The sequence below is a fragment of the Taeniopygia guttata genome, chromosome 8, assembly GCF_048771995.1.
Source record: "Taeniopygia guttata chromosome 8, bTaeGut7.mat, whole genome shotgun sequence".
NCBI lineage: Eukaryota > Metazoa > Chordata > Aves > Passeriformes > Estrildidae > Taeniopygia > Taeniopygia guttata.
Genome location: NC_133033.1, coordinates 13,997,759 through 14,024,293, shown reverse-complemented (window position 1 = coordinate 14,024,293; position 26,535 = coordinate 13,997,759). Strand labels below are relative to the sequence as shown.

The following is a 26,535-nucleotide window of genomic DNA, read 5'->3' as shown; positions in this document are numbered from 1 at the left end:
GCAACAGAAAATCATTGCTGTATAGAACACAGACATTCAAATGTGTGTTAAGCACACCTCTTTTAAAGGGGCTTTTCTGAAAGTGCTTGCCTTGCTTCCTGATATGTCTGCAATGGTCTGGAGGTGCAGACACCATACCAAACACATGAAATATAATTAGAAATCAATGGACAGGCCTTAGTTAGGGTACACACTCCCATGGAACATTTTCCCACTGTTCTTTGGAATCTGATTTATTTGAAAGAGTCTGTGTTGTCAGACTTATTTTGGTGACCAGTAAATAATGAAGGACAGAGGGGGACTTTTTCTCACAGAGCTAAAATAGGACTATGAGGAGTAAATAAACTCACCAAGAGTGTAGCAATCTCCCCAGGTTGTGCATTATACATATTTTCATCCAGCGACTTGATACAATGTCACATTATGCATTCCCAGGAATGGAAGAAGCACAAGGAATCATCCAAAGGAAGGACAGGAAAATTAACTCTGCTGTTAGTACCTCTGTTCTTTGAATGTTTGCTGTATGGTGTGAGTACCAAAAAGAGACCTGCAGCGATACCCAGGAAGGAGTTCCTTCATCCTGGTTTTTCCATATTCCCAGCATTTAGCAGGCTGTGTTCACCTAAAATATGTTCTTAGTCTTCAAGGGAGATCTTAAATCTTCCTAGAGAAAAAACTATTCTTTATATCCACACCACTCATCTTCCTCAGTTCTAACAAACAAATCAGGATTGAGGAGATAGAGCTTTCATTTTGCCAGAGACAAGCTTTAAAAGAATATCTTAAGCTAATGACAAGTGAAAAAAAATGTTCCTATAAAGGTGGGGATATCACTTCTTCCTGATTTGGGCACTGAAAGTACAGCCATGAACAAAGAGAGACAGGAGCTTCACCCGTGCCCAGCTCAGGCACCTCAGAGAGGTTCTTCTGTCAAGGCATGAGGCCTCTCTGAGGTCTGTTCTACACCTGCCAGGGACAAGGTCACGGTCAGGCCAGGGCCATGCAGCTCCTTCTGGGACATTTTCATCGTCGGGACTACCCTGCCACCCTCAAACACAGTTTGTGTCAGAGACTATGGAAGGTTCTGATTTTATCCTTCAGGTTGTATGGGTGATTCCTGTGTCTTTGAAGTTCTGTTCCCACTGAAGATGAAGGCAAATTCCCGCTGATATTAATGGAGTTAGGATGTGTCCCTGTCTCTGTTTATGCTGTTGTTTCCTGTGTTGCAGTAGACCTATTCCTTTATTAAAGTTTTTGCCTGGAGGAAAAAGCAAAGCCACGTTGCTAAATAAATTATGAAATATTTACATTTGTGAAGCCAACCCCTTATGCCTAGCTCCTCCTCTGATATTAAGATGACACTTTTTATAGACCTTCAGCTTCTGTGCTGCCATTATTCCTCTGTTGGATCCGAGACCAGGAGGTGACAAAACAGCCACCATGAGCCAAGTGACAGTAAGTAATACCCAGGAATGATTGCTGATTTTGACTCAGTGCAGTGAGAAACTACTATAGCAGACCGGTGATGGTTTGTTTAGTGCAGGAGAGCAAAGTAGGATTAGAGATGAAACTGAAAAAAACATAAAACTGGGGAGGTTTCTAAACAAAGCTTGATTTTTAACCTGACAATAAAAGGCCATATGTTGTACAAAATACCCATAATAATAATGATCCCAGGAGCAAAGTGTTAAAGGCATCAGTTTGCTAATCCCTATGTATGTTCTTTTTACTTTCTTTTGTATTTGTATTTACTTCTTTTTGCCTGTGGTACTCTCAATGCTTCAAGAATGAATGCAGCTCATATTAGTGTCACCAGCTGTAATGAAATGATCTGCAGTTACTCTTGTGAATGTTTTGCATCTCTTGTTTTGACTGTATTTGTACATTGGCTTTAAACCTTAATAATAGCTTCCTTTTAAAAAAATGGCTTAGCATGTTGTTCAAATATGGTTCAAACTGGTTAGCCTAGCTTATTAATTTCTCCCTCCTACTTTTACATGTTTAATGCATTTGACTTTACCTTATCTCAGCTCTTGTAGGTTTGGAAACAGAGAGGTGATGTCTTCCTCAGATATTGGTTTGTGCTGTGGTTTTTTACCACTTGGTTAAGTCACTTCAATTCATGCCTTTTGCTTTTATCTCTGTGGTGTAGCCTATGGAGAATGTATCTGTAAAATGGTTAAATATTAGATAACTATCATAGCAAATGAAACATCCTGTTGACTGGATTTTTGCACAGCTAACTCCAAAAGTTTCTCTGTCACAACACACAAGGCCTCTGACTCCCTTGTTGACCATTATAATGTTCCTTCTGCTCTTCCCTTGCTTCCCCTTTCTTGCTTGCCTTCAGTTGTCTTGTTCGCTCTTCTTCCTTTGTCCTGCAAACTATTTTTGCTGCCATTTCTCTGTTTCTTCCCATCTTTTGGCAGGTTGGTGAGCAGCTGGGAATACAACTGCACAAATCATCGCTATCTGCTGTGAAGAGTTTCTTTCTTTGCAAAATGTTCTGTGCAAAATTTTCAGTTCCTTCATTCTCACCTTGACCTTCCTGAAAAAAAAAAAAAAAATTTGGAGTAGTTAGAAAGCAAGAGATTACAGGATGAAATTTCCTTGCACAGTGCCTAGGATTGACAAGGTCAGGATGTGAAAGGGAGCAGCTTTCAGAGCAGGGAAGAGTTTCTGAAATTGTGCTGAAGTGGAGGACAGTGGTGCTTACCACGTTCCTACTAGTGAACAAATAACATTTTTAAACTGCGTTATAGCAAGAGTAATAATGATATTTGGCTGACAGATCACTACCCCAAAAAAGAACTCTGGAAAATGGCAGACACAAAAGTGCCCTGGAGCTAAATACTCTCACTCTTGAGAAAGTCATAAGTAAGCAACAAAAAGAAAACACTTGGTGACACAGCTTTTAGTGAGCTTTTCACAGGTTTTGGAATGTAATGGAGAAACCATGCAGTGCTATAATGTGATACATTTGCAGGCATTAATACATGTGAAGACAGATTTTTTAATTCCTGTATTATGATGCACAACTCTCTGGCTAATTTGCATGCAACATTTCTATGATTAATGAATGAGGCAATGCTGGAAACTACTGTACTACATTGAACCACTTGTAGCAATTGCCAGCACTCCAGCATGCAACAGTAAATACTACGCTCTGCTCCTGTAAGCTTTGAATATTTGAACATCACTTTGCAGTTCCCAGGCTGCAAAGTGATCAAAGGAGGGGAAGAATGTTCCTTACTTTTATCCCTCTTACAGAGAACCAGAATAGTCAGCAGATACCTTGTGTAGAAATGTCAAGCAAATGCAAATGGAAAAAAATAAAATCAAAAGGACTTACCAAAATAACTTGAGTAAAAGTGTAACACAGCTCTTTATAAAAAGCAAGATATATTTTTCAACTCTTAATGTTTCATAGTTAACAGTTTTAGTAAAATGAACATGTAGAATAGCATACTCTCAATACAGGGATAAATAATTTAAAGACCATAATACATACAATGGGTCTGCATTAAAAAAATCTATTATGCTGTCTGAATCCAAGATCTAAAAGTGCTACAACTGATTTCTTGGTTCAAACACAACTTCTTTTATGGCATTCATGCCAAATTTGTGAGGATTATAAGAAAATCCAGAAGACTAGATCTATAATCTGGTATATGCAGTATAAATAAAAAAGTGTCAGATATGTGACAAATATGGCTAACAGCTATGGGTATCAGGATATCTAGAATACACCAATATTGCTATCCTAGCTTGGAATTTCAGATCAGGCTCTCTGCCTTTCACTATGAAGAATATTTTCCCTGCTACAAAGGGTTTTTCCTCACACTAACACAAATTTTTCTCAGCCTAACACAAATTTGTTCATCTCCATTCTCATTTTTTAATTCCTGTCTTTTTAAGAAACCTCTTGTGAAATTAAAGAGGTGCATCATGTTCTTGCATCACACCCTGAGCACAGTTAGGCTTTGGCTTACTGAGCTTTCAGGTGACGCTGCCAGCACCGTTCTGCCTCCTGAACATTTTACTGCAGGCATGGGCAGCTTACATGTTCTGAAGCAATGACTATATTAAGTACCCAGTGATGTATCCTTCCCAGGAGCTGAAAATAAAGGTATAAAAGAAATCTGCACAATAATTTATGGGCGTTAACATATGGGTGTAAGTTTCTCTATGGGTAATTAAGTGGCTATGCTCATAACGCCAAGGATACTTTGTTACATTAAAAAAATTTCTCACAGTGATGTTATTGAGCATTTCATTAGTCAGAAATATGCCTGCAGACCCCTGTGACAAGACAAAGCACCAGGCTTCATTAGCATGCCTTGAAGAAGGTTCCCAGCTCTGAGAAATTGCTCCCAAAGCTTCCTTTGACTTGCTGGCAGGCAGCTGGCATGGAGCCCCAGAGTCCTTGAGAAATCCTCCAATACATTGCTCATCACTCCCATCATGAGAGCTTCAGTTGCTGTGGAGACACCAGAGCAATTCCACCACAAAGGCTGCCCTGTGAAGTGGGCTCAGGCTGCCATACCTCTGCCTGTTTTCCAGTATTCTAATTGCTCAGCTGGAATTAAACTTCACACAGTTTAAATTTTAAAGCCTTCACGGTTTTTTTTTTATTTTTTAAGCTTTTCTCCACTGTTTATTCCTTTCACCTCTTGCATCAACTGTAAAGCTGCAGTTTACAGTACAGCAGTGTAAAACTGCACTGTTCTAACACAGCAAATCACTGACACACAATTACCAGCATTAGGGAAGCATCCTCGGGGATACAGGTGTTTACAGAAGAACCAGCCAGGTTTTTTGAGCAGTGTCAGGGAGGCAGAGTCCTGCCCTTGCTCTGGCTGTGGGAAGGGCAGGAGATGCCCTGGTGTGGGGGTTTGGATTTGGAGAGGCTGTGTCTGCATTTCCTGTGCCCCGCCAGCGTGTCAGGCGTGCTGGGACCGAGCCTCAGCTTGTGGAAATGATTGCAGGGCAATTTATACCAAACAACCACCCCTACTGCCGTGTTTGTTACAAACTTGGCTGCACTACAGTAATGTTTAGTGATTAATAATGTTTGCTTTTGGCCTCTCCTACTCCCTCGGCAAACAATTTTCATTTATAATAGACGTTCTCGTTTCGTCTAACTAGAATAGAGCCCAAGGGTCAGAATAGCCAAACCTGCGTGCTGAGAAGAGACTCCAGGTTTCCACACAAGGCAGCAGCTTTCTTCCCTCTCCAAGCCAGAGTCCAGTGTTTGGGCCCTTCTGCAGGGTCAGTTTTACTGAGCAGGTCCCCCTGAAACTGCAGCGAGGCCACACCACACATCCCCTTTTGCAGGAACCAGTCTGTCCAGTCAAAAGGGTCACAGTGGGCAGAAGAGGCAGTACAGAATCACTGGGATAGGCAGATATTTCTTGAGTGTTTGGCATCTTAAAATAGAACACCATATTTTAAATTTAAAAACCTTATTAATATACCTATAAAATAGGCTAAAAGTAAACATTTCACATAGGGCACGCTGTGAGGGCACATGAGGGTAAGTGGCTTATGGTCTTGCATTTTCGAAGAAAGCCCTAAGGCTTTTAGAATTACAAACTCTTTAAAATCTATCCTGTTTATTTTGTTGATTATTAGCCTCTTTGGGGAAACAGTCTGCCCATGTTTCATAACATGAAAATACAGAAGTTACACAACAAAAGCAAAACTAAATTAAAGCTGTTTACAGTCAAAAAAATGAGAGAACCAGATCTGCAGCCTTTTTATTGCTACACCACTGAAATGAGTGCGTGCACAGCCAGGCTGCTGAGGTGCTTATAGTTCTGTATGGTACAGCTGTTTCTCTGCATCTTCCCACTGCTCTTTATGCCTCCTCAGTTACAGCTAAAATGGAGGCAAGCAGTCGTGGGTATAATGAAAGAGGAATGTTTAAGTAGTCTTGTAAAACATTATGACAGCTATTAATCGACCAAGTAATTAAGTACAGCAATCAGCACGTATTTCAAGTGATGCAGTGGTGACTCCTGGCCTGGGGAGCAGGAGGTTGGCAACACTGCTGTGACAACCAGTGGGACAGATACAGAACCCTGTGACCGAGTATTTGAAAATACTACAAGAAATACAGGTTGTTACACAGATCCAGGTGCTCTCTGACACACATGGTGAGCTTGCCAGCACTGTCTGCAGCAGAGGATTTCTTGCCAGTCCTATACACTGAAGTTGTGCTTACACAGAGCTGTGGGCAAGATACAGGAGCTCAGACAGGCAGGTTAGGTCAGTGTCTGCCCTGAAAAGATAGGCAAGAGAAATTAATTTGGTCTTGGCTTATCTGCGCAATACCCTACCATGCCATGGTGCAGTGTTCTGTGTCACTGGCAATTTTCACTGCCACAAAAGGTGCTGCTTGACTACAGCTAGCAAAACAAGAAGTAAATATGTAAAACAATCTGACAGGCATCAGAGAAAGAACATTATCAAACAAATTATTTATCGAATGTTATTGGGTCATATGGAGGGAAAATAAAATTAAAAAATTCTTGCAGGATATCTAAGTAACAAAACTATTCTCACTGAGCCATGAGACTCAAGCTACAAGCTACCTTCAATCCAGACTGGTTAATTATGAAACTTATTCCTGTACAATTCCCTTCATTATGCAGGCCACAGAGATTATTTATATCTCTTCAAGAAATACGCACAAGTATTTCTGAAATTATATAGTTTGACACTTTTTACACTTCATTGTTTAGCTGATTGTTCAGGGTGAAAAGGAAAAGAAATATTTGGCAACCTCTTGTGGTTGTGGGGCATTTCTTTATACCTACTTCTGTGGAGGATCAGTGGTGGGGACTACACACAGCAAAGCAGAAATATCAGTGGGACAGCCAGATCTTCAGACTGGAGTTTATATTAGCAATTCAGGAAAAATAAAGATAGAAACATATAAATAGGAACATATTAAACACAAGTACACTTCTGAAATTTGAACACGAGTGTATTGCGATTTTGCAAATCAGCTTTGTCTTTATAGCAAGACCATGCAAACTTCAAGTCCTAAGACAGAGACTGGACATATTAAAAATTTCAGCCACATTTATTGTAATGAGAAAATGTAGGTTAAATAATATCTTTCTTCAAATACATTCTTCTCTTTATATTTTTTCCTCATTGTCTCAATTTTTCATTGGCAGCTATAAAACATTGTAACCAACCACAAATAACTATACAGATGGAAGAGGGAGAATGTAAACAGACCATTGTTACTCCTTGTTTTGTTTATTCATATTTGGGATGTTTATTTGTTTATAAAATTGTTGTACATGAATAAAAGCACTAGAAATATTCTCAAGCTATTGATTACAGATAATTTAAAGATTATTTAAAGTTCATTAATTCTCTAAAAATTCATCATGTAAAAATGAGGTCTTCCTGTCCTCAGATCTACTAATCTCCCTGTCTGGATCTAATTTTCTCAGCTCTTTTATAGATTCAGCCTAAGCTGAGCAGAAACAGTGATTTATCTCCACAGTGCCAGAAATCCAGGGCAACTTTGAACTATTTGGGGGTACTTATCCCTTGCTACCTGCCCAGTGCTGACAGCCCAGCTCACGAGAGAGGTTTCTGTTGTCCGTCCCATCCCAAGTTCAGGTCCACTCCCAAGGTGCCCAGGGATGCCCGTGCAGGGTGTTCACAGAGATGTGCTTTGGTGCAGCCCCGTGCAGCAGCATCCATCCCATCCCATGCCATGCCATCCCATCTGGGATGGTGACAGGAGCCAGGGAGTGGAGCAGGGCCCAGCACACCCCCCCTGAGGGCCCCACAGCACAGGGAAACAGCCGCCCTCCACCTGCACAGCACCTGCTCCTACAGCTAGCAAGGGGATGGCCTGGCACATCTGGAAACTCACAGGGCTGCTTTTCAGAGTGAAAACACAGTTCAAGGGAGATATTTCCTACACTTCCCATGTAACAAGGGCTGTGCTGGTCGGGAGGAATGGTTTGTTACAGCTCTCTGGGAGCAGAAGTGCAGCTTTCATACTGGATTATCAAATGCCTGAAGGCTTTGTAGATCTGTTCATTCTGGGTACAGATGAACCCACCACTTCTCCAAGCTTGCTCAGCAGCACGGTTCAAGTCCCCAATGCATGTCCACTGATTGTATTTCCTTGAAACAGCCCATTTGGAATGATCATTAATGGAATGAAATGTGGAGTTCAAGGGCGTCCCTATTATGTTTATGTTGTAGACGTGGTAGTCAAGAGAGCAATTTGAGTAAAGTTTTTCACCAGAACGCTGCCAGGATTCAGCCAACAAATCGGTCTTCAGTTCCTGAGCCATCCAGGCCACATAGATATCTGTGGAATAACACAGGGTGTGGGCAATCAGTGTTTCATGTTCCTTCAATTAACAACAGACTGAAAAGCATGATCTAAATTGTGCTAGTTTCGTTGTCATGCATGAAGTCAGCCAGAGGGAATTTTGTCCCCTCCCCTTATTTTGACTTTTCCAGAAGTTCATTTCTACTTTTTCTCCTTCTAGAAAACCTGTTACAAACAAATAGCAGGAAAAAAGGGAAAGGGCAAAAAAATTGCAAGTCCTCTTCAAAACAAAAAAATCCCAGATGATTCAACCCCCCTATTTCTTCTTTGTTGTTACTGTTGAATAAAGGAACATAATTTTCCTGAAAATCTAATTGTTGAATACCTTAGGATGGACCAGACATCTTTTTGCTTTGTGGGGCTGAGAGAACATTAGGATGGGACAGCACACCTTGCCCTCTGTTACTTTTATTTCTGAAGCTGAACTTCTTTTTTCCCCTTCAGAGAGAATACTAATTTTAAAATAATTTATTAATTCATATTTTAAGAATTAATTGAGAATGTGTTATATGGAGAGCAAAAGGTTCTCTTACCATCTATGAACAAGTGCGACTTTGCAAAGTGGAGAAAGGTTTCACCATGAGCTGACTGGAGCTTGGAGAGGTGGCACAAGGGGACTGAAGGCAACCTGGACTTTGCACAGAGTTTCTGGAGATTTGGGAGCTCAGCTTGGAAGATGTCAGGGATGGAACAGCTGTAGATTCCTGGATTATAAATCAGCATCTGTTGGTCTGAGAAAAACCCACAGATATGAACACATGCAAAAATAAAATGGGTAAAAGAAAAGCAATCAAGAAGGCAAAGTTCTGTCTTGGACAGAAAACCTAAATCCTTCTTAATCTTCACAGCCTATCTCCTGGATGAGTTAAGTGTCAAAGTGTCTTATTTTAGCAACCAAGAATTTGTGTATTGCTTTGTATTCTGACTGGCCCTCCAGCACAAAGACTGGCTGCGAGAGTACACTCAGGCTTTCCACTTACACCTCATTATTTCTAGCAGAACTGTTAACTGGTGGTTTTGATCCACTGCCACTTCCACCCATGCTCATGATCAAGCCTCTCTGCAGCCATGGAGCACTCAGACATCACATGTAAATCCAAACCTCTCTGAGTTTGCAGTCTCCAGTCAGTTACAGCTGCCAAGCCAAATGCAAACACAGGAGCTGCCAAACGGCCTAGTTTGGTTTTAGGGAGAACAGAACTTGACTTTCAGCATCTGGCTTGAATTTGCAGAAGAAATCTCCTTTTCTGAACAGTGCACAGCTCAACTGTAGAAGTCCTTGCCATGGATAGCATAAACAGCTAGGGAACAAAGGGGCTCATTAGGTGAGTTAATGGAAGACCAGTCCATCAGAAACATTCCAGTCTTTCTGGCTCAGGAAATCCCTGAACCACAAATTAGCAGATGCTGCAAGGATGAGGCAGGAAAAGCATTAGCATATGCATCTCATTTTTTGTCCTCTTCTGCTAAACACATGCATAGATGTGTTTCCACAAACAGGAACCTGGGTTAGATAGCTCTGAGGTGTGGCCAGCCTGGTAATTTGCACAACGTGTGTCATTCATTAATTTGATTTGAGGTTTGTAAGTGAAAGAAGAGTGAAAAAACAGTGTGAAAAGAGTTGAGGAACATGCCAATATGACTTCTTGTGATGTCTTTCAAGATTTCCTTTCCAGGATTCCAGTACTACTTATCACTGCCAGATAGCTCTGAATCTTGAAGCTGTATTTTGTTGGGTTTTGGGGTTTTTTATATATTTAGTATTGGCAATTTTTGTGGCAAAGAAATACCTGGGAAAATTCTAGGTGATATTTATTCCATACTTCATATTTCTGATGAGTCAAGGCTACTACTCCAGCTCAAGCAGTGGCTGCCTTACATTTTTAGAACTGCAGATGACTGTTGCTGACTGAGCTATTACTGTTAAAGGTGATTAATCATCCTACTTTGTATTTCCAAAGCATTTTGTTTGCATGGACTGAGTTTACTCTTGATATGCACTTGTGACTATTATTATCCTAATAGTTCCCACAGGGAGATGAAAACAGAGTGGAAGAGTGAATTTCCCACATTCACACAGGAAATCATTGGATAAACACAACTGAAGCCAAGAACAATCTTTCCAGGCCCACTTGGTTTCCCAATGTCACAAAAAAAGGTCAAGAACAAGTAATTTTTGAGGTGAAACCTCAAGGAAAGCAATCAGAGGGGTGTGGTGGGACAAAGGCTTTTCGTACCTATTTCCGTGAACTGATCATATTTGAAGGTTATACAGATGGCTGTCTGTCCGAAGGATTCCCCAGTAGATGGATATCCATAACCATCCTCAGGGATGGGAGGGAACAGGGGCACACTGTGAATCACCCAGAAGCCTTGTGATTTATCCAAGAGCAGAAATCCTGTCAAAATAAAAGTTACTGCAAATTAATAAAAGAGGAAAAAACCCCTGAGATGATAGAGCTGTGCCCTACTTTGGTTTTGCTGCTGCAGATACCACATTTCAGTGTGTTAATGTCTAGAGTAAGCTGTTCTACAGTAGATTAACAGACCATAGGAGACATCAATTTTATATTAAAATTGCATCAATTCTTTCCTGCATAACTTAAACTGTCATCATGTTTTATTTGAAAAAAAATTCCTTTCACACCCCCTTCCTCTGTTCAAATTTTGTCCTCAAGAGTTCCAACAATTTAGTGGTTGTGACCCTCTCTCCATCTCTCATCTTTCTTCACTTCAAATAGTCACTGGGTAAGGGGAAACAGATTCTGTCAACATCGTGTCTTCTTTCCAGACCAAATTGTCCCCCATGGGGAAGCAGCAGAGAAACAGACCATGCTTCTCACCTCCAGGGTGGATCATGGCTCCTGAGCTGTGCCCATTGCTGCAGCCTGAAAATACAGCCCAGCAAAATGTGCTCATTTCCACATCAGGCTGGGCAAACCCCATCTGCTTCCTCAGGGGAACATTTAAACTCCACTGAAGTTTACGCTCATTTAAAGTCTCGATTTTCTGTAACTACATCCTACAGTGCCATGATCTTGGCAGCATTTTCTTGCCCCAGAAAGTTTGGAGGGGTTTCTGTTGAGGGAATGTTTCCCTTCATATCTTGTACTGTTTTGCCATCAGGCACAGGATAGTGCTAAAAGGATTTGTATTAGCTTCAACTCTTGAAACGAAGACTCCATAAGCCCTAAGAGCCTTCACACAGCACAGGCATAGCAAAACCAAAACAGAAGCTGCAGCACAGGCAACTATACAAAAACCACACACCATGCAAATCACTCTTCAGTTTTCCTTTAGGCAGGGATTTTAGATATGCAGGTAGACAAACAGACAACAAGTAGATGCTATCTGCAACTTTAGAAAGGAGAAAATAGGTTGGGACTCTCCCTGTACCTTTGGTGTGTCCATGTTTCGACCCTTTGGAGTCTGATTCAGGGATCTCATCATTGTATATGGCATATGCAGTGGTGTTCCTCTGCAGGGAAACACACATTTCTGAAACATGACATTCAGTAAGAGGAAGGCATTTAAGCACAAATCTGCTGGGAACAGAAGAAAGAATTCAGGATTCCTCTGTGTGAACGTCCTGCTCCCAGTTCAGCTAACACAGTCTCCACAGACATCACAGCAAAACAAACCTGAAGACTCAGCATTAGGGCCTCAGCTGACATGAAGTGGAAGCTCTCTCAATCACTGCAGTAACCCTTTCCAAGGGTTGAATATTGAATATGCTTGCTAAGCCAGTTTACATGGGTTTAGTGGGAACTTGCAAAGAAGTTCCACTCTCTGTTTTTATGGGCCTCTCTCTGATTTAGCAATCAGATGGGGTAAAAATATTTGCTGAGTAAAAATGACAACTGTTGTTATTAAGGGCAAGCAATTAAAGCTTTTTTTGCAAAATATTTGCATATGGCCACACCTTTTTTCCCCTGAATAGAGAACTTCAAAGGAGTTGGGACATGCCTCTTCTCCCAATGTACTATGAGCTTGTAAACAGTTTATTACAGCTGCACTAAGACCTGGGATTGGACAGTTTTCTGGACTGCCAACATTTGAGTGACTTTTGGGAGTCTCTTCTATGCACAAATTAATTGCACCCTACTACAAATCCACAGGAGAAATGCAAAGACATAACCAGACTCCCAACAATACTACATATATGGGAAAAAATAATTACAGGAAAATCTTGTGATATTTTACAATCACTTCACACAAATGTAAGTGGGGTGTCTGAGGGTGGTAACAAAAAAGGTCAACAAGCAGCATATCACTGCTGGAGCAGTCACAGTGATTTCAGGGGGACAATGAAAACCCAGATTTTATTTGAGTCAGAGTATGAACACATGCACATACGAGGGCTTAGGACAAGTGTCTGTAATAATTACCACTGACCTTGGTTTGAATTCACAACTTCAGATGTTGCTCAACATAAATTGCAGAAAAGAAGCCAAAGGGAGAATGTATCAACACCCTTTTTTTTGATGGACAATACTCTAACTATATGAAAAGCTTGACTAGAAATTAGAAGTTTGAGAATTATCCCTAATTGTAGCCAAACCTGCAAATAATCTGCCCAACTGTCAAGATGCTCCTCCCCTATGTGTTTTAGCAGATCCATTGGTCAGGCCTGGCCTTATATGCTTATTTTGGCTGCTTGCATGTCATCTGCATATAATATCAAGTAACCACACGAACAAAAACGAAATGTCACTTGCCTTGGATTCATAAGTCTCATACAGCTGCTGCAGTGTTTGGCCCAGAGCACCCTGTGTCATGTTGATGAGGTATTTACCAAGCTGCCACTGTGGAGCCAGGGCATCCATGTACAGGTATTCCAGCCCCAGCATGGAAATCTGTCCTTTGGTGTGTTTTGGCAGCTTGTAAAGAGCAAACCTGCAAGAGTGAAGAGCAATTGTTTTTTTTATCACCACCCTGTTTGGATGTGTAAATGGATATCTCCTTCCCTAAGAAAAAGACGGGTGAATCCAGGGATGCCTGGGCTGGAGGGGGAGCAGTGTGGACATCTCAGCCACAAAGCAATGACCCAGCCCAGGAACCAACTGCAGCCTGGCAGCACAGTCCCTGCTGCAATCAAATTTTTCTGCTTCTTAGCAAGCAAGGGAGGCTGATTCAGCACCAAACTCCTGTTGCTGTGGCCACACTGCTGTTGGTACCCCTGAAGAATTTGAGGTAGCCTTGGTTGAGTCCATGAAATCCCTATTGCTCCTAGTTCTGGTAAAGAACCTCAAGTCCCAAACCCAGTCTAACATTCCCCCAGGTCAAACAATTTCTATATTATATAAATATGGTTTTATATGAAATAGATAAAACTAGGTATTGAAATAAAAAATGAATTATATTATGTTTATATGTATCATAACACAAAATAAGTATAAAGCAAAGTGATAAAATGTAGATCCAGTCATACTTTCCATAACAGACTTGCACTCTGATGAATAGTTGCAGACTGGAAATTTTCAAAGCATTAGCCAGGAATACAAATCTCTTCAAAATTGTGAAGTACTCAATACTGTCAGTAAATGGCTCAGTTCATACTAAGGTTCCTGATAAAGTAAACAAGTTTTCCCAGTGTGCAAGTCCATGGGATTAATCACAATGTAATTAACTCAGTCACTTTCTCTGAGGGCTGTAATTGATTAATTTGCTATTTATGTCAACTGTAAGGATTGAATGGCATTATTTTCAATCTACACTATTTAACAAAAATGCAGCCTGTGCTTAACCTCTCAAGTATATCAGGAGGAGTAAACCTTGCTCAGTTGACTTACAGGCTCAAGTTGGTCACAGAAGACATCTCCAAACACAGGTAAGAAGTGGCAGGAAAACATTTTGCTAGAGAGGAACATTTAATCCGCTGGAAATGTACATGTACAGGCGAAAGAAAAACACACACCAGTGGCGGTCCTGGTAATTCACCTGCATTGCCACTGACTGAATCATCTCCTCAAAGTACCTCAGGAGAAATAATTTCTGATGACAGATCACAGAGAAGAAAGTGATTTATATAACTCGGCTGGGGAGAGTGGTTTGTGCCTATACATGCACCAGGAGTGATAACAATCCCTTCATTTGAAATAAAGATTTGAAATTGAGATTTGGAAAGGAGAGGAATAGCAGTAGTTACAGTACTGATCCAGGAATTAGTACATGAAGCCTTCCCAAACTACTTTGAAGCCTACTAAAAGATTTATGTTCTGGAAGTGTTTACAGCCTTGCATCTGACAAACACACCTTAGCAGATATGCCTACAAAATGCTAGTCACTGAGCTATAGGAAATCGCCTGCCAATTCCCAGTAGATACACATTTTGGCACTTTCCAGAAAGCCAGCTGAGTGTATTACCAATTAAAGTTGTATAAAATCTTTGGTGCTATTTGTGCACAGGAAATTTCTCAAGAACCCAGGCATTTGTGGGAGCAGAGTAAAAGTTATTTTCCTGAGAACCAAGAAGGAGCAAATTCGCTTAAACCGGATTAGCATTGTCACATTATTTGCTTGTGACTGAACACTATAAGCAAGAATCACATCTTTACTTCTTCCCTTCCTCCCCACCCCCTCAAAAAAAGCCCAAACAAACAATGTGCATGGTGGCTTCAGTCCCTGACTCAGCATTTCTCAGAAAGCATAGCTCTGGGTTTTATTTGCAGGGAAGGCTTCCCACCGAATACAGTGAGTTTAGATGAATAAAGGAAAGACTCCGCCCTCCTCAGACAGCCGATCCCGTGGCTATTGCTTGGGTGGCCCCTGTGGGAGGTGCAGTGCGGACCGTGGGACAGATCCCAAGTGAAATGAAAACACAGGAGAGATTCCTGCCCGCCCAGGGACTGCGTGCGGGGAGGAGCTGCCAGCCCAGCTGGGGAGCACAGATGGGATCAGGGCAGATAAAGCAAGTGATCCCTCTGGTTCAGTGGCAAATGAAAGGGTGTGTGAATACTGAGCAGGCATGGAAAACTGCAGGATGAAACCAGTGCATAGCAGGAACGCACATAAACCTGCTGCTAACTGAAAATAATGCAGTGTTGTTTGTTTAAAAGGACATTGACATCTTTTGTTTAAGAGGAGGCTCATGTCAGCAGTTTCAGTTCTGCTTCTCCTGTCAGCTTCCTAGCAACCAAATCCAGAATCCAAAGGCTAACTTCTCAGTAAACCAGAATGACCCCAGCAGACAGCCAAGTTTCTCTTCTTTTGATCAGGGCATATTGAAAAGGTAATCCCCCTGTCCTATCTGCTAAATTTGTGAAAGGGAACATAGATTTGCCTGTGCAGACCCCAGAGTTCCCTCCTGGAACAGGCCCCATGTCACTGGCATTGACACAGAGGCACAGGTGAATTACTCCTAGCCCCAGCCTTTAAAGAATTTCTCAGAAAATTTTAATACAAAAATTAAATTCCTCTAAGAAATTTACAGTTTCATATGTATATATATATATATGTCTGTGGACTTTGTTTGTTTTGGTTTTGTTTGTTTGTGTTTTTGTGTTCATTTGTTTGTCACGAAAAATCTCATTCTGCAAGGGATAAATCCAGGTTACGGAGAAATAAAATATCGCATACCTTTAAGTTCCTAGGTAGCTGCACCAACTAAGAGTCTGATTCCTGAAAAAATGACATTATCCAGAAGGGCTTTGTCAAAGGTGACAAGTCATAGGGATGGATTAGAGCCTCATATATTTGATGCCATGCCAACAGAGAGCAAAGCCAGCTTTGTGCTTCTGCCTGTGGGGCGAGGAGCACCTGCCTTCCCTGCAATTAGCTCTGCGTGCAAGTAAAGGGATGGGCCTACTTCTTTAGCACTTGTGTCCAAACTAATTGTTGTTCAAAAGAAAACCATTTTTCTTTTGAAATTGGTTGATACTTATCTTCAGGAAGCACTTTTTAAAAGTCCCTCATTTCACTTTTAAAATCTGGGCTGGATATTATGCAATCGTACTTTACATCTTTTAATGTTGAAAGCTCATTACTCCAATTAATGATTTAATACCCGAAGCTGGGCTCGCTGCTGGCAGTGGGATGGCACGGGCGGTACCGTGGCGGCAGCTCCGGGCACGGAGCGACTTCTCCGGGCGCAGGGCTCGGGGGCTCGGCCGCGCTGCTGCGCCAGCTCGGGGCGGCCCCGGCTGCGCTGCCCTCAGCGCCCCCCGGCAAGGGGCCGGGGCCCCGCGGTGCCGCTCAGAGCCAGCCCGAGGAACCCGCGGGTCCCTACCCGCCCGGTGAGTCCCGGGCCGGCCGAGCCGAGCGCCGGAACCCGGGCCCGGCCGTGGCCCCGGGGCTGCCGCTGCCGGGAGCAGCCTCGGCACCCAACACAGCTCACGCTCCCTTTGATCATGAGACATGAACGCCGTGTAAAACCGTGATTGTTTGATTGCTCCCCGGTTAGTCATGATGCAGCACGGTGGTTGATTCAGGGAAATGAAATCAGATTTCGGTAACTTATCCTAGGCTTTTCAAAGGCAACATTCTGCTTCGACTCTCACGCCAACAGCGCTGAACCAGCGGTTGCCTCGCATGGCTTCTCGGTGACCCACCCACTTCCCGTGGTTTAATCTCGATGTATTTATTTACTCTCCCAGCCTTTTCCCCCTGCACATTTACTCACCAATCCACCGCCTCCCCGTCTTCATTCCTGCAGGAAAGCTCAGCGGCCCACAGGGGCACAGGGGAGAGAAGTAAGAGCAGAGCAGGGTAGCACCACGCAGATCCCGCAGGCATTTTGGTTTCCCGGCTGCGCAGGGCGAGCCCCGAGTGGCTGTAAAAGGAGAAGTTCTGCGAGTCCTGTCAGCTCCTGCCCACGGAGCAGGGAGCACACCCGGGACGGCGCGGCCGGCCTGGGAACGCGGCTTCCGCAGCAGGGACGGCCATGGACAGGGCCGAGGGCTCCTGGGAAACTGCTCGCGATTTCTTTGGGCAACAAAATGACATTGGGCAAGTTATGTTTTTGACAAAAAACAGAAAAAAATACTTTGGCTATTTAGACTATTCATTGTATTCTGCTTAAAAAACCCTCCAACTTGCAGATACCGAAACACTTTCTGTTTTGTTTTCAGCTCTCCATGGCTGCCGTACAAATTTTTCACAACTATCTGAAAAAAGCCGTGGTGTTCAGACAAGCAAAACATCATTTCCCGCTCACTTCTCCGCCCAGCCCTTGCCCCGCGCCGGCAGAAAGGGCTCCCGGTCAGAGCCCGGTGCCGGCTCCGGCGCTGGGCACCTTCACTCACCCCTGGGGATTGGGCCCCAGGGACTGAGCCGGAGAAACGCTCTGATCTCTGAACCAAACGAATTTACTTACAATTAGCTAAAGCTTTTTTCAACTATTTTAAAGCGCATTAACATTTCTCTTAGGAACAAACATGTCTGAATTAAGCGATTTCACATCTGATAATCTTTTAGCAACTCACACATAAAAAGCTTCAATTTATATTCTGGTGTAGAAAATGCTCTTTCTCTATTCTCATTATGCCTACATGAAAAGGGTCTGATTTTCATTAAGAGTTGTTGATACAGAGTATGAGATTTCAGCCTCATGGAAAGTCTAGTGCAATGAGCTCTGGCTATTTTAGCACGACAGAAATCCTCACAACCTTTGCAGAATTTTGTCACCTTGCTAGTACAGCCTCTCCAACACTAAGAGATGTGTAAATGGGGTGTGTTTGACAGAAGCAGGATAAAACTTAATAATATGGCTTAATGCAAACAAAACCAATGATCCCTGAGCAGAGACCCAGTGAAGGTCTGTGTAGTCAGGACTAACTCACAGATGACAAATGAGAGACTAGTTCACTGTGACTCCTGTTCTATAATCTGTCCCCCAGAAAATTTTAAAATTTTATTTTATTAAAATACAGTAACAGTCTCCTAAAGCATTGTTTCTTCCCATCAGGAGTCTGCAATATATAATGAAAATATTCTCATTATCACAGGTAACTACAAAAATAAAGACCATTAGTCCTGTTTATGTTTCACTGACATTGTTGCATGACAGCATAACTCAGGCTTCCACTGCATTTCTTTACTACTGGTACATGTTTTCTTTGCAGATCAACGACCTTGAAGTCCTCAACTGTGAATATGGCAAGAATTCAATTAAGTTCCTTCGCCTCCATAAAGAGGGAAAGAAGCATTTTGTTAAAGAAGTGGAAGTGTGTACGCATCTGCGGCTGACTTCTCCTCAGGAGTACCTGGAAGGAAAAAATTCTCTTGTGATACCTACAGACACCATAAAGAATATTGTCCTTGTGTTGGCCAAAAAAAATGGGGTATTTTTCTTTTAACTAGCCTTGCTGTTTCTTACAACTTCATTTGGAAGTATTGGTTATACTAACTTTTTCTTTTCAATTTGCATATCAGATCAGTACCAAAGTAATTTTCAGTGATTTTAGTTTTCCTCCTCCACTGCTTGTCCTGTGAACTGTTTCTTAGTTTTCCAAAGCCTTTTTTTTCTCAAGAGCTAGCACTGTTTTTTTGTGGATTTATCATATAAAAGCCATCTTTTTTTTTTTTTAATTTAATAGCCCATAATCCTGCATATTCCTATATAGTATTTTTAAACAGAAGGTCTCAAAGTGTGAGACTCCTCTTAATTCTTCTGTGCTCTTACTGCCATCAATTGCATGTATCGTAATGACAATCTGTAGCACTAAATTTCTCCATAATGAAATCCCATTTTTATCCTGTAAAACTTAATTAGAATATCACCATATCAATCAGAATAATTGTGTAAATTATTATTTCAGCATTATATCCTCAAAGCATAAGACTCCTGCAGCAGTTTCTGTCAGTCCAAGGACTGCAGCTCACTGTACCACAGAATGGAAGATTTTCAACACACTGCAGCTGCTATTTGCAGCATATGCTGCAAGCTGGTCAAGTGACTGGGCACAGAGAGCCAAGCTAGATATAACAGAAATGTGTTTTTAATCACCCTGATTCTTCCTAAATACTTACAACAACCAGAAAAATCTACTTTTGTACATGAAGTAATTGCTTCTTTCTAATAATACTGTTTGCTGCCTTAGATCTCAAGTTTAGAACAATTTGCTATAGATATCTGCAACCACTTCATGACAACATTTTGCCAAGTGGCGTACGTCAAAACCTACATTCAAGAAGTACCATGGCAACGCCTGCATGAGGTATCTAAAATACTTATACATTCAATTTGTTTATGCTGTAGTCATTCCTCACTCTCTTAGCTCCTGTTTTCAAATTAACACAGTAATATTTTACTTACTTTTACTTACATGTCTGCTCTAAATTGCAGGATGGCGTTCCCCACATCCACTCATTCATATGTGTTCCTGATGGGATCCGCTTTTGCGAAGCTGAGCAGTGTCGGAATGGTGAGAAAAGAATTGGCAGCGTCCCCTACTTCTCTGTAAATATTTCTGCCAATGAGAGATGAAGATGGCTTTAGAGATAGCTATGGGTGTTACAGGGCTTAGGGCACAGCCAAACTGCTCCAGAGGTCTAAACCAAAGAATATTTTTATAGTGTAATTTTGAAGTTCTTGATCTCTGAGACACAGCTGAAGAACTGATGTAGCTCACATTTGTATGTATAGCTCAAACATGGAAGAGTTACAACAGCACATCCAGCAGAACTGTTACATCTTGCCAGAGGATTTAACAGCCTTCTGAGAACAGGCTTTTCTCCCTTATACTTTATACCTTATACTACAACCTGCAGTCTCCTATGATCCTTACCTGATACCACACTGCTGCAGGCTAATTGCCTTGTTTGCAGTAATTTGCAAACTCCTGTCAACGTGCCCTGATTTTATTTCTAAGGAAACAATTTCATTGCTGCAAGCCAGACTAGTTTGAACATGGTGAGCAAATGGTCTATATGTGAACCATTTTTCACATAAAAATACTTCAGAGTGTGCTTAGTGTTTTTGCACACCATGCATAAACAAAGCAGTATTTGGGTTGACCAAGAGTTTTGTGATACTTAAAAGACAGGCTTTCAAGTTCAGCTGTCTGTCCATGAATTGGCATTCCCAAGTAAGAGTAAAAATTATCTCTACTTGCTATAGCTCACAACAAAAGCCCAAATTCAGTCTCACTGTGATGGTGTTCTGTTTAATGCACCTCCCGGATTACTGGGAAGTGAACTGAGGCCACTGTATCACTTCACATAATGGCTTTAGAGGGATTAGGCATTAGTTCAGTACCTATCTATACTACATTAAAGTAACTTAGAACTATTTCCCATCCTATCCAGAACCAGTTTCTGGCAAGACCAGTTTCACTTGCAGACAGGACACAAGTTTTGAAAGGTGCATCTAAGCACTGTTCCTGTGTTCCTGCTGAAAGAACACAGAAAGCCTGTACAAATCTCCAGTGTCTCTTGGCCTCATCTTTTTTAATGTTTCTAGTATTGTTAACTACTGCTGTACTTTTGGCAGCCTCAATAATATTGACTGTATTTTCTGGAAAACATTAAAAAAGACACCTGAATTTAAAAAAAAAAAAAAAAAGAAACAAACAAAAAGACTGTACTTTTTTGAAAAGCTGCTGCTCTTAATGTAGATTGTATTAAATTTTTTATCGTCATGAAAATTTAACAAGCAATTCTACAACTTCAGATTCTACACAAACAGAAAGCTTTTATGGCTTACTGTAGAAACCACTTTCCTTCTTAGACATCCCTTCATGTAGCCCTTTAGTTGTTTAGAATTCCCTGCCTAGAGAACAATAACCAAAGTGAAGATTTTCAAATCACTTTTATTTTTCTTCTAAGAGAATGTTCTCTATATTTAGCATCCTCCTATGCACCTATCAGCCAGACACAGGAGTTAATTTCTCAGTTAATCCAATTGTTTAACAATTTTCTTATAATGAAGGAAAAAACCCTAGTGAGATTTAATAGAATTATGTTTTGCCATTGTATCAGCTGATAAAAGGTTCAGAATTTTTTGGAAACTCAAAACATTGTAAGTAACTTAACAGAATTAAAATTTGTCAACTGAAGACAGCACGACCACGAAGCCTGCTGAAAGCACAGCATGAGCTGTTCACCTTGGAAACTCTCCCTGGGTGCTGTCTCCTTTGGAGCGAGTTTCAGGTTGATTGCTGCACAGTCAGCCCACTTTTCAGTCAGTCTTTTGTTGCAAGGAGCTCTTTCAAATAAGGCTAAGTATTTGAATATAAGATAAATATATCTCCAGGTTCACTGAGAGTACCTGCACTACATTAAAACCTGTGTCACAGTGTTATCCCCAAGTAATGAATTATTCAAGATCAGTACAAACTCTAGAATATCCTGTCCAAGGTCAGTCTCTTCTTTAGATTTTTTTACAGCTTTAGTAAATAATAGGGGGACATAGGCAAAATGATAGATGTACCTCCTTAAACTACTTCAAAAACAATAATGAATGTAAACAAGAAAAGAAATAGGTAAGATACAGTGTCAATAATATCCACTCACAGAGCAGTTTAAAAACACCCAAACCTCTAAATAACCATGCAATATAGAAATGCTTACCACAGTAGAATTATTTCCAGTATAAATCCCTTCAAAGACATCATTTAAAGAAAAAAATTGTCAATCTTCCATATTCAAGGCAGGATTACTATGCACTTGACATACTCAAGGATAATGTTTGAACTAGCTAGTGTGAGCACCAAGAGCAGCACAAAACCAGCAGCTTGGGCTTCAGCCCCTGACTATCTGCACAGGCCCTGAATAAGCCTGCATGCCATGAAGTTTCTCTTTTCTGAATAAACTTTTTTGGCAGCTCTGGTCAGTGAAATTTTCAGTTACCATCTTGGTGTACTCTAAATGACTGCTTGAAATTGAAATAGCCGCTGTTCAAAAGGTGTCAACAGAAAAAAATCAGGTCACAACTACTTGGTGTTTAGAAGACAATGATCCACCCATACAGCAGTGATCCTCGACAGCTCATTTTATAAATAGTGGCTGAGAGCAAAGCCACTGTCAGTTTGAACCTGTGGGTGGCATCTGTAGCAGTGCCAGTTCCTGCTCATTAGCTGAACTGCAGGGATTAGCATTGGCTCCTGGCTCTCATTCTCAGAGATGCAAAACTCCAACAGGGTGGGTATCTAAAGCAAATTACTGACTGAGGCTCTGTCTGTATACAGAGAACTTTTACATTTCTCTGTGTTCTTGGAAAAGGCCCCACACCTCTCGCTGTGCATCCCAGCACTGGTAGCCTATTTCATTTCCATTTAGAGCCATTCCTAAACTGAAATCTGCATAAGCCAACCCAACACGTCCCAGTTCCAAGCGAGATGAAAAAGTCTACCCTCAGATTTTCTTAACTGCAGATTACTTGATGGGATTCACCATTTTCTAGACTGAGCCTGACTTCAGTAGTTTCTGTCTTGTTTCTTACCTTTCTGCCAATATCAGTGTGTAGAAAGTTATTGTCTGCTTTCTGGCTCTAGAGCTGTCAATGCAAGTGTGCAACAACCCAAACCCTTTCTTTGTGTGAAAAGAAGCTCATATTTTCTTGTAATTTTCTATCACAGGTCCTCTGATTGTCTTTGCTGGAATTAAGGACCTGAAACTTATGAAGACAACACAGTCTGGATTTGAAGGCTTCTATAAGAATGAACACACCACGCTTCCTGAAAGGCATGACAGGATTCTATGTGGAGAGCTCTTCTGCAAATGGTCGTACGGCGAATGCAAGGATTTTGACTTTGACTGCATATGGTATATGCTATATCAAGTAATATAAATTTCCCAATCTATACTCACCAAGTCCCTCCACACAAATACAGAAGGTCTAAGGGCCAGATCCACAGCTGCTGTGCACCAGCCACTCACAGGTCTCAGTGGCAGCACTAAGCTCTTGTTACGAGGGGTGAGAGGCATGCCTTAGGGGTATTTCTCTCTCCAAGGGTACATCATTGGACAGGATTCAAACAAACAGTTCGGTGTTCAGTACAGAACACATTAGGAGAATTAAATAACTAATCTGTTATATAGTTTTAACAAAACCTATTTGTGAATTATATATCTGGCAGGGGTGGGGAGAGGAAACAGAATTTGGGTGAAAGGACAAATTGTTCTTCCATAAAATCCTATGGGCTATATATTTGTCAGAAAAGATGCAAAATATAACCAAAAACCACCCCACAGCAGAGCATTACAGATCTAAGCAGAGACAGCTGATGCAAGGTTTTGTAAAAACCTGTGTTACCTCTAGGAAGAAAATCCGTGAATGTATCCTTGAAGCCTTTGCTGGACCACCTGACTGTGGGGAATATTCACCTTCTTACCAGAAAACTATCAACTGTATCCAGATGCTTGTCCTTTCCAGAGTGTCACAGGTATCTTCTTTCCTCCTAATGATGTTTTACTTCAATAGTGAATGTTAATTGCACCACTGAGAAGACCAAAACGAGACTGTTAATTCCTCTGGCAGTGCTAAGACTGGAAGCTCCCCAGCTGGGAACACAATGGGGGAGAACATCACTCAGTTCTTGGCAGCACTTGAATAAAAGTGAAAGGTGTACACATGTTCACTAGATTGCATTTGATCAGCTGTACTGGGGGCGTAGCATTGCTCTTTTTTACAGAGTGAAAAGCCTGCCAGGCTGTTGACTGAAAAGGTGCCCTAATTCATTGTCTCATCCATTTTCATGGTTTCAGGTACAGGTCATAGAAGTCGTCTTGAACAACACCTTTTTTAATGTTGTAGACATGAAGAATCTAGGCTTGACCAATGACAAAGAAGTAAGTAAACGCTTCAAATACAACTTGACTGACCTCTTTAGAAATACTCAGCCTCAAAGCATAGCAGTAGTTCTACATAAAACAGAGTTAAAGCAACCAAACTTTCTCCCAGTCCCAGTAAAAACTCCACATTACCTCTAAAAAAATGCTTAAACTGATTACAAAAGGAGGATAAATAATTGCCTTCTTGTGTTATTGATAAAAGCTAAAGGTCAAGTGGAATATTCTGGACACCAAAAGGATCTGTAACAGACCGTCTCTGAAAAATTCTTCCTGTTTTCTCCACTGAATTTGACTCTCAATTATAATGTCAACCTGTGCATTTTACCCAAGCAGAATGCACTGTGGCATCCCAGACTGGTCCAACAGTGAATGAGGTACAAGCCTGGGATCAAGCAGAGGGCAAGAGGTAGGGGGTAGGATGTATTTGCTCCTCCCCCCACAGCTGCTCTAGCTGCCAGCTAGGTCCAGCTGAAAATCTGTTATGTTACACTCACAAGAAAGAGAAAAATTGGGCTATTCCATTGACATTAATAGCCTATAGTCTGTTTATGCTCTGGTCTCCCTCCAAAGTCTTGTGATTCTGCTACTGTGCTCTCCTATCCTCTCCCTCCCTCAGGTAGACATTATAGATCCACTTTTACTTGTGATAATGTCAGCATCTACCACTGATGGTCATAAGAGCATGGTCTGGGCATGATTTTATTAAGGAGGTGACTAGCCAGATTTTCTGCTGGCATCTCCCTGTCTCAAACATAACCTTTGTGTTTGTGCTCATCTCCCTCAGGTTTTGGTTCCAGTGGAAGCTCCTTATGGCTCCTGTGCTTGCACACTTGGCCGAAAGAAGTTTTTTGAAGCACAAGGCCACATGATGAGAGATGAGAGGAAATGTCAGTTTGGACTGGCAGCTGCACAGGGAAACTAAACTCTTGGCTCTACTCAACCTTCCTGATAAACTTAATAGCATGGCTTTCCTATCAATGTTTACTCCTTATTGGCCTCTTCCATTGCTGACTACTTTTCCCTCTAGAACTCTTGAACATGGGATTTATGAAGGACCCTCAGGAAATCAGAAACCAAAGTCTGTCCCTGAATTTCAGTGCTATTTGCAGACTGAAGTGCCCTAAGCTTTTTGGAAAATCCCAGCTGGAAACATTAGAGTAAATTAATTTTTAAAGTAGCTATTCCCAGACCTTTTAATGAAACTCTTAATTTGGAATCTGTAACATGTTTTTGACATGTAAAATCAGGAAATCTCTATATTTTCTTTATTTATATTTCTTCAGTAAGATGAATATACAGACATAAGAGCTCTGATTACATTGACATAACCCGTCATGACCCTTTGATGCCACACTGATCTACAGAGCTGAGGTTCTGACCCAGTGACTGAACAGGGAATCAGTCAGAAACAAGATTTCTTTAAGCAGAAAATGAGAAACAGAAAGGAGAAAAACCACCAAACATCTCTTGTATCTCCTTTGTGGTGTGAATAGTTATAGCTGTTGGCTACTTTCTCTGCATGTATTCTGACTGCATGACTGCTGCTGCTACTCATCAGACTATAGTTACTATAGTACTTTTACATTAATCACTGAAGTGATTTGAGGGTTTGGGCTATGTGTCTGCTTAATTAAATAGTTTTCTTTAGTCTAATAACTTATCATGACTTCTGGGCAGGCAGGAGTCAACCTACGTAGTCCTATTACATTTGGGAGGGGTAGGGAGACTAGACAGACAGATAATGCGTATTTTACTTTAGTCACCCCAGGTGATAGCTTTGAACATGGTGATAAAACAATACAGTCGATGATTCTCATCTCACTAACTGTGGCTACCACAAGTGCAACATGTGCAACCCAGCTCCTAACTCCAACAGCTTCTAACCCTTTCTCTCGTTTACTCTGTCATTTTCACAGACTACATATGACAGAGTACAAATCAAATGGCAAGTGCCCAAAGTAACCTCTAAACAATGCAGTTAAGTTGCCTTTGTGCCTCCTGAATTTGGCAGACAAGCAGCACTACTGTGGGTACAATTATTAAATTCATAGGCACCAAAAATGGGGGAGATGTCCTGCTTTGTGTGACATTTTGATGTGCTTTGCAAATAGAAACTCGCCTTGATGAGCAGGGCACAACAGATGCAAGAGAAGAACACTCAACCAGCCTGAGCTATCCCCTGAGCAACAGGAAAAATGACACCATGGAGTGAGGCTGTCCCAGCTATGATGGTCTCTGGTCACCAACCAGTTCTGAAAGCTTTATTTACAACACTTCTAGCTTTTCCTGGGGACATTCTTGCTTACCTTCTTAGATTGTGTTGTATTGTACTTGTGGGCTTCTATCTTGCTACTTCTGTCACTTCTAGGTGCTTTTAATTTATTAATGTATCTTTTAAAGGCAAATAAAGAGCAACATCAAAAAACAAA

General features: G+C 41.4%; 2 protein-coding genes across 5 annotated transcripts; one reads left to right on the top strand and one right to left on the bottom strand.

The window, feature by feature from the left end:
* Positions 1-1,343: 1,343 nt before the first annotated feature.
* Positions 1,344-26,535, top strand: LOC100189932 (uricase). Of its 2 annotated transcripts, XM_072933056.1 has the most exons (8): positions 1,344-1,455; positions 18,436-18,654; positions 19,414-19,530; positions 19,659-19,737; positions 22,891-23,077; positions 23,574-23,697; positions 24,020-24,103; positions 24,891-26,535. In XM_072933056.1, the coding sequence occupies exons 1-8, from the start codon at positions 1,441-1,443 to the stop codon at positions 25,026-25,028; spliced, it is 963 nt and encodes a 320-aa protein (XP_072789157.1). In that variant the 5' UTR covers positions 1,344-1,440; the 3' UTR covers positions 25,029-26,535. The 2 variants fall into 2 exon arrangements, with proteins under 2 accessions (XP_072789157.1, XP_030134936.2); XM_030279076.4 differs by lacking the exon at positions 1,344-1,455 and having other exon boundaries at positions 17,325-18,654.
* Positions 7,072-19,782, bottom strand: DNASE2B (deoxyribonuclease 2 beta). Of its 3 annotated transcripts, none has more exons than XM_002187270.7 (7): positions 19,639-19,782; positions 16,995-17,144; positions 13,093-13,270; positions 11,771-11,852; positions 10,612-10,773; positions 8,908-9,105; positions 7,072-8,350 (listed from the first exon to the last, which is right to left on the bottom strand). In XM_002187270.7, the coding sequence occupies exons 2-7, from the start codon at positions 17,105-17,107 to the stop codon at positions 7,998-8,000; spliced, it is 1,086 nt and encodes a 361-aa protein (XP_002187306.4). In that variant the 5' UTR covers positions 17,108-17,144; positions 19,639-19,782; the 3' UTR covers positions 7,072-7,997. The 3 variants fall into 3 exon arrangements, with proteins under 3 accessions (XP_002187306.4, XP_030134933.4, XP_072789156.1); XM_030279073.4 differs by having other exon boundaries at positions 19,629-19,777; XM_072933055.1 differs by lacking the exon at positions 19,639-19,782 and adding an exon at positions 18,366-18,418.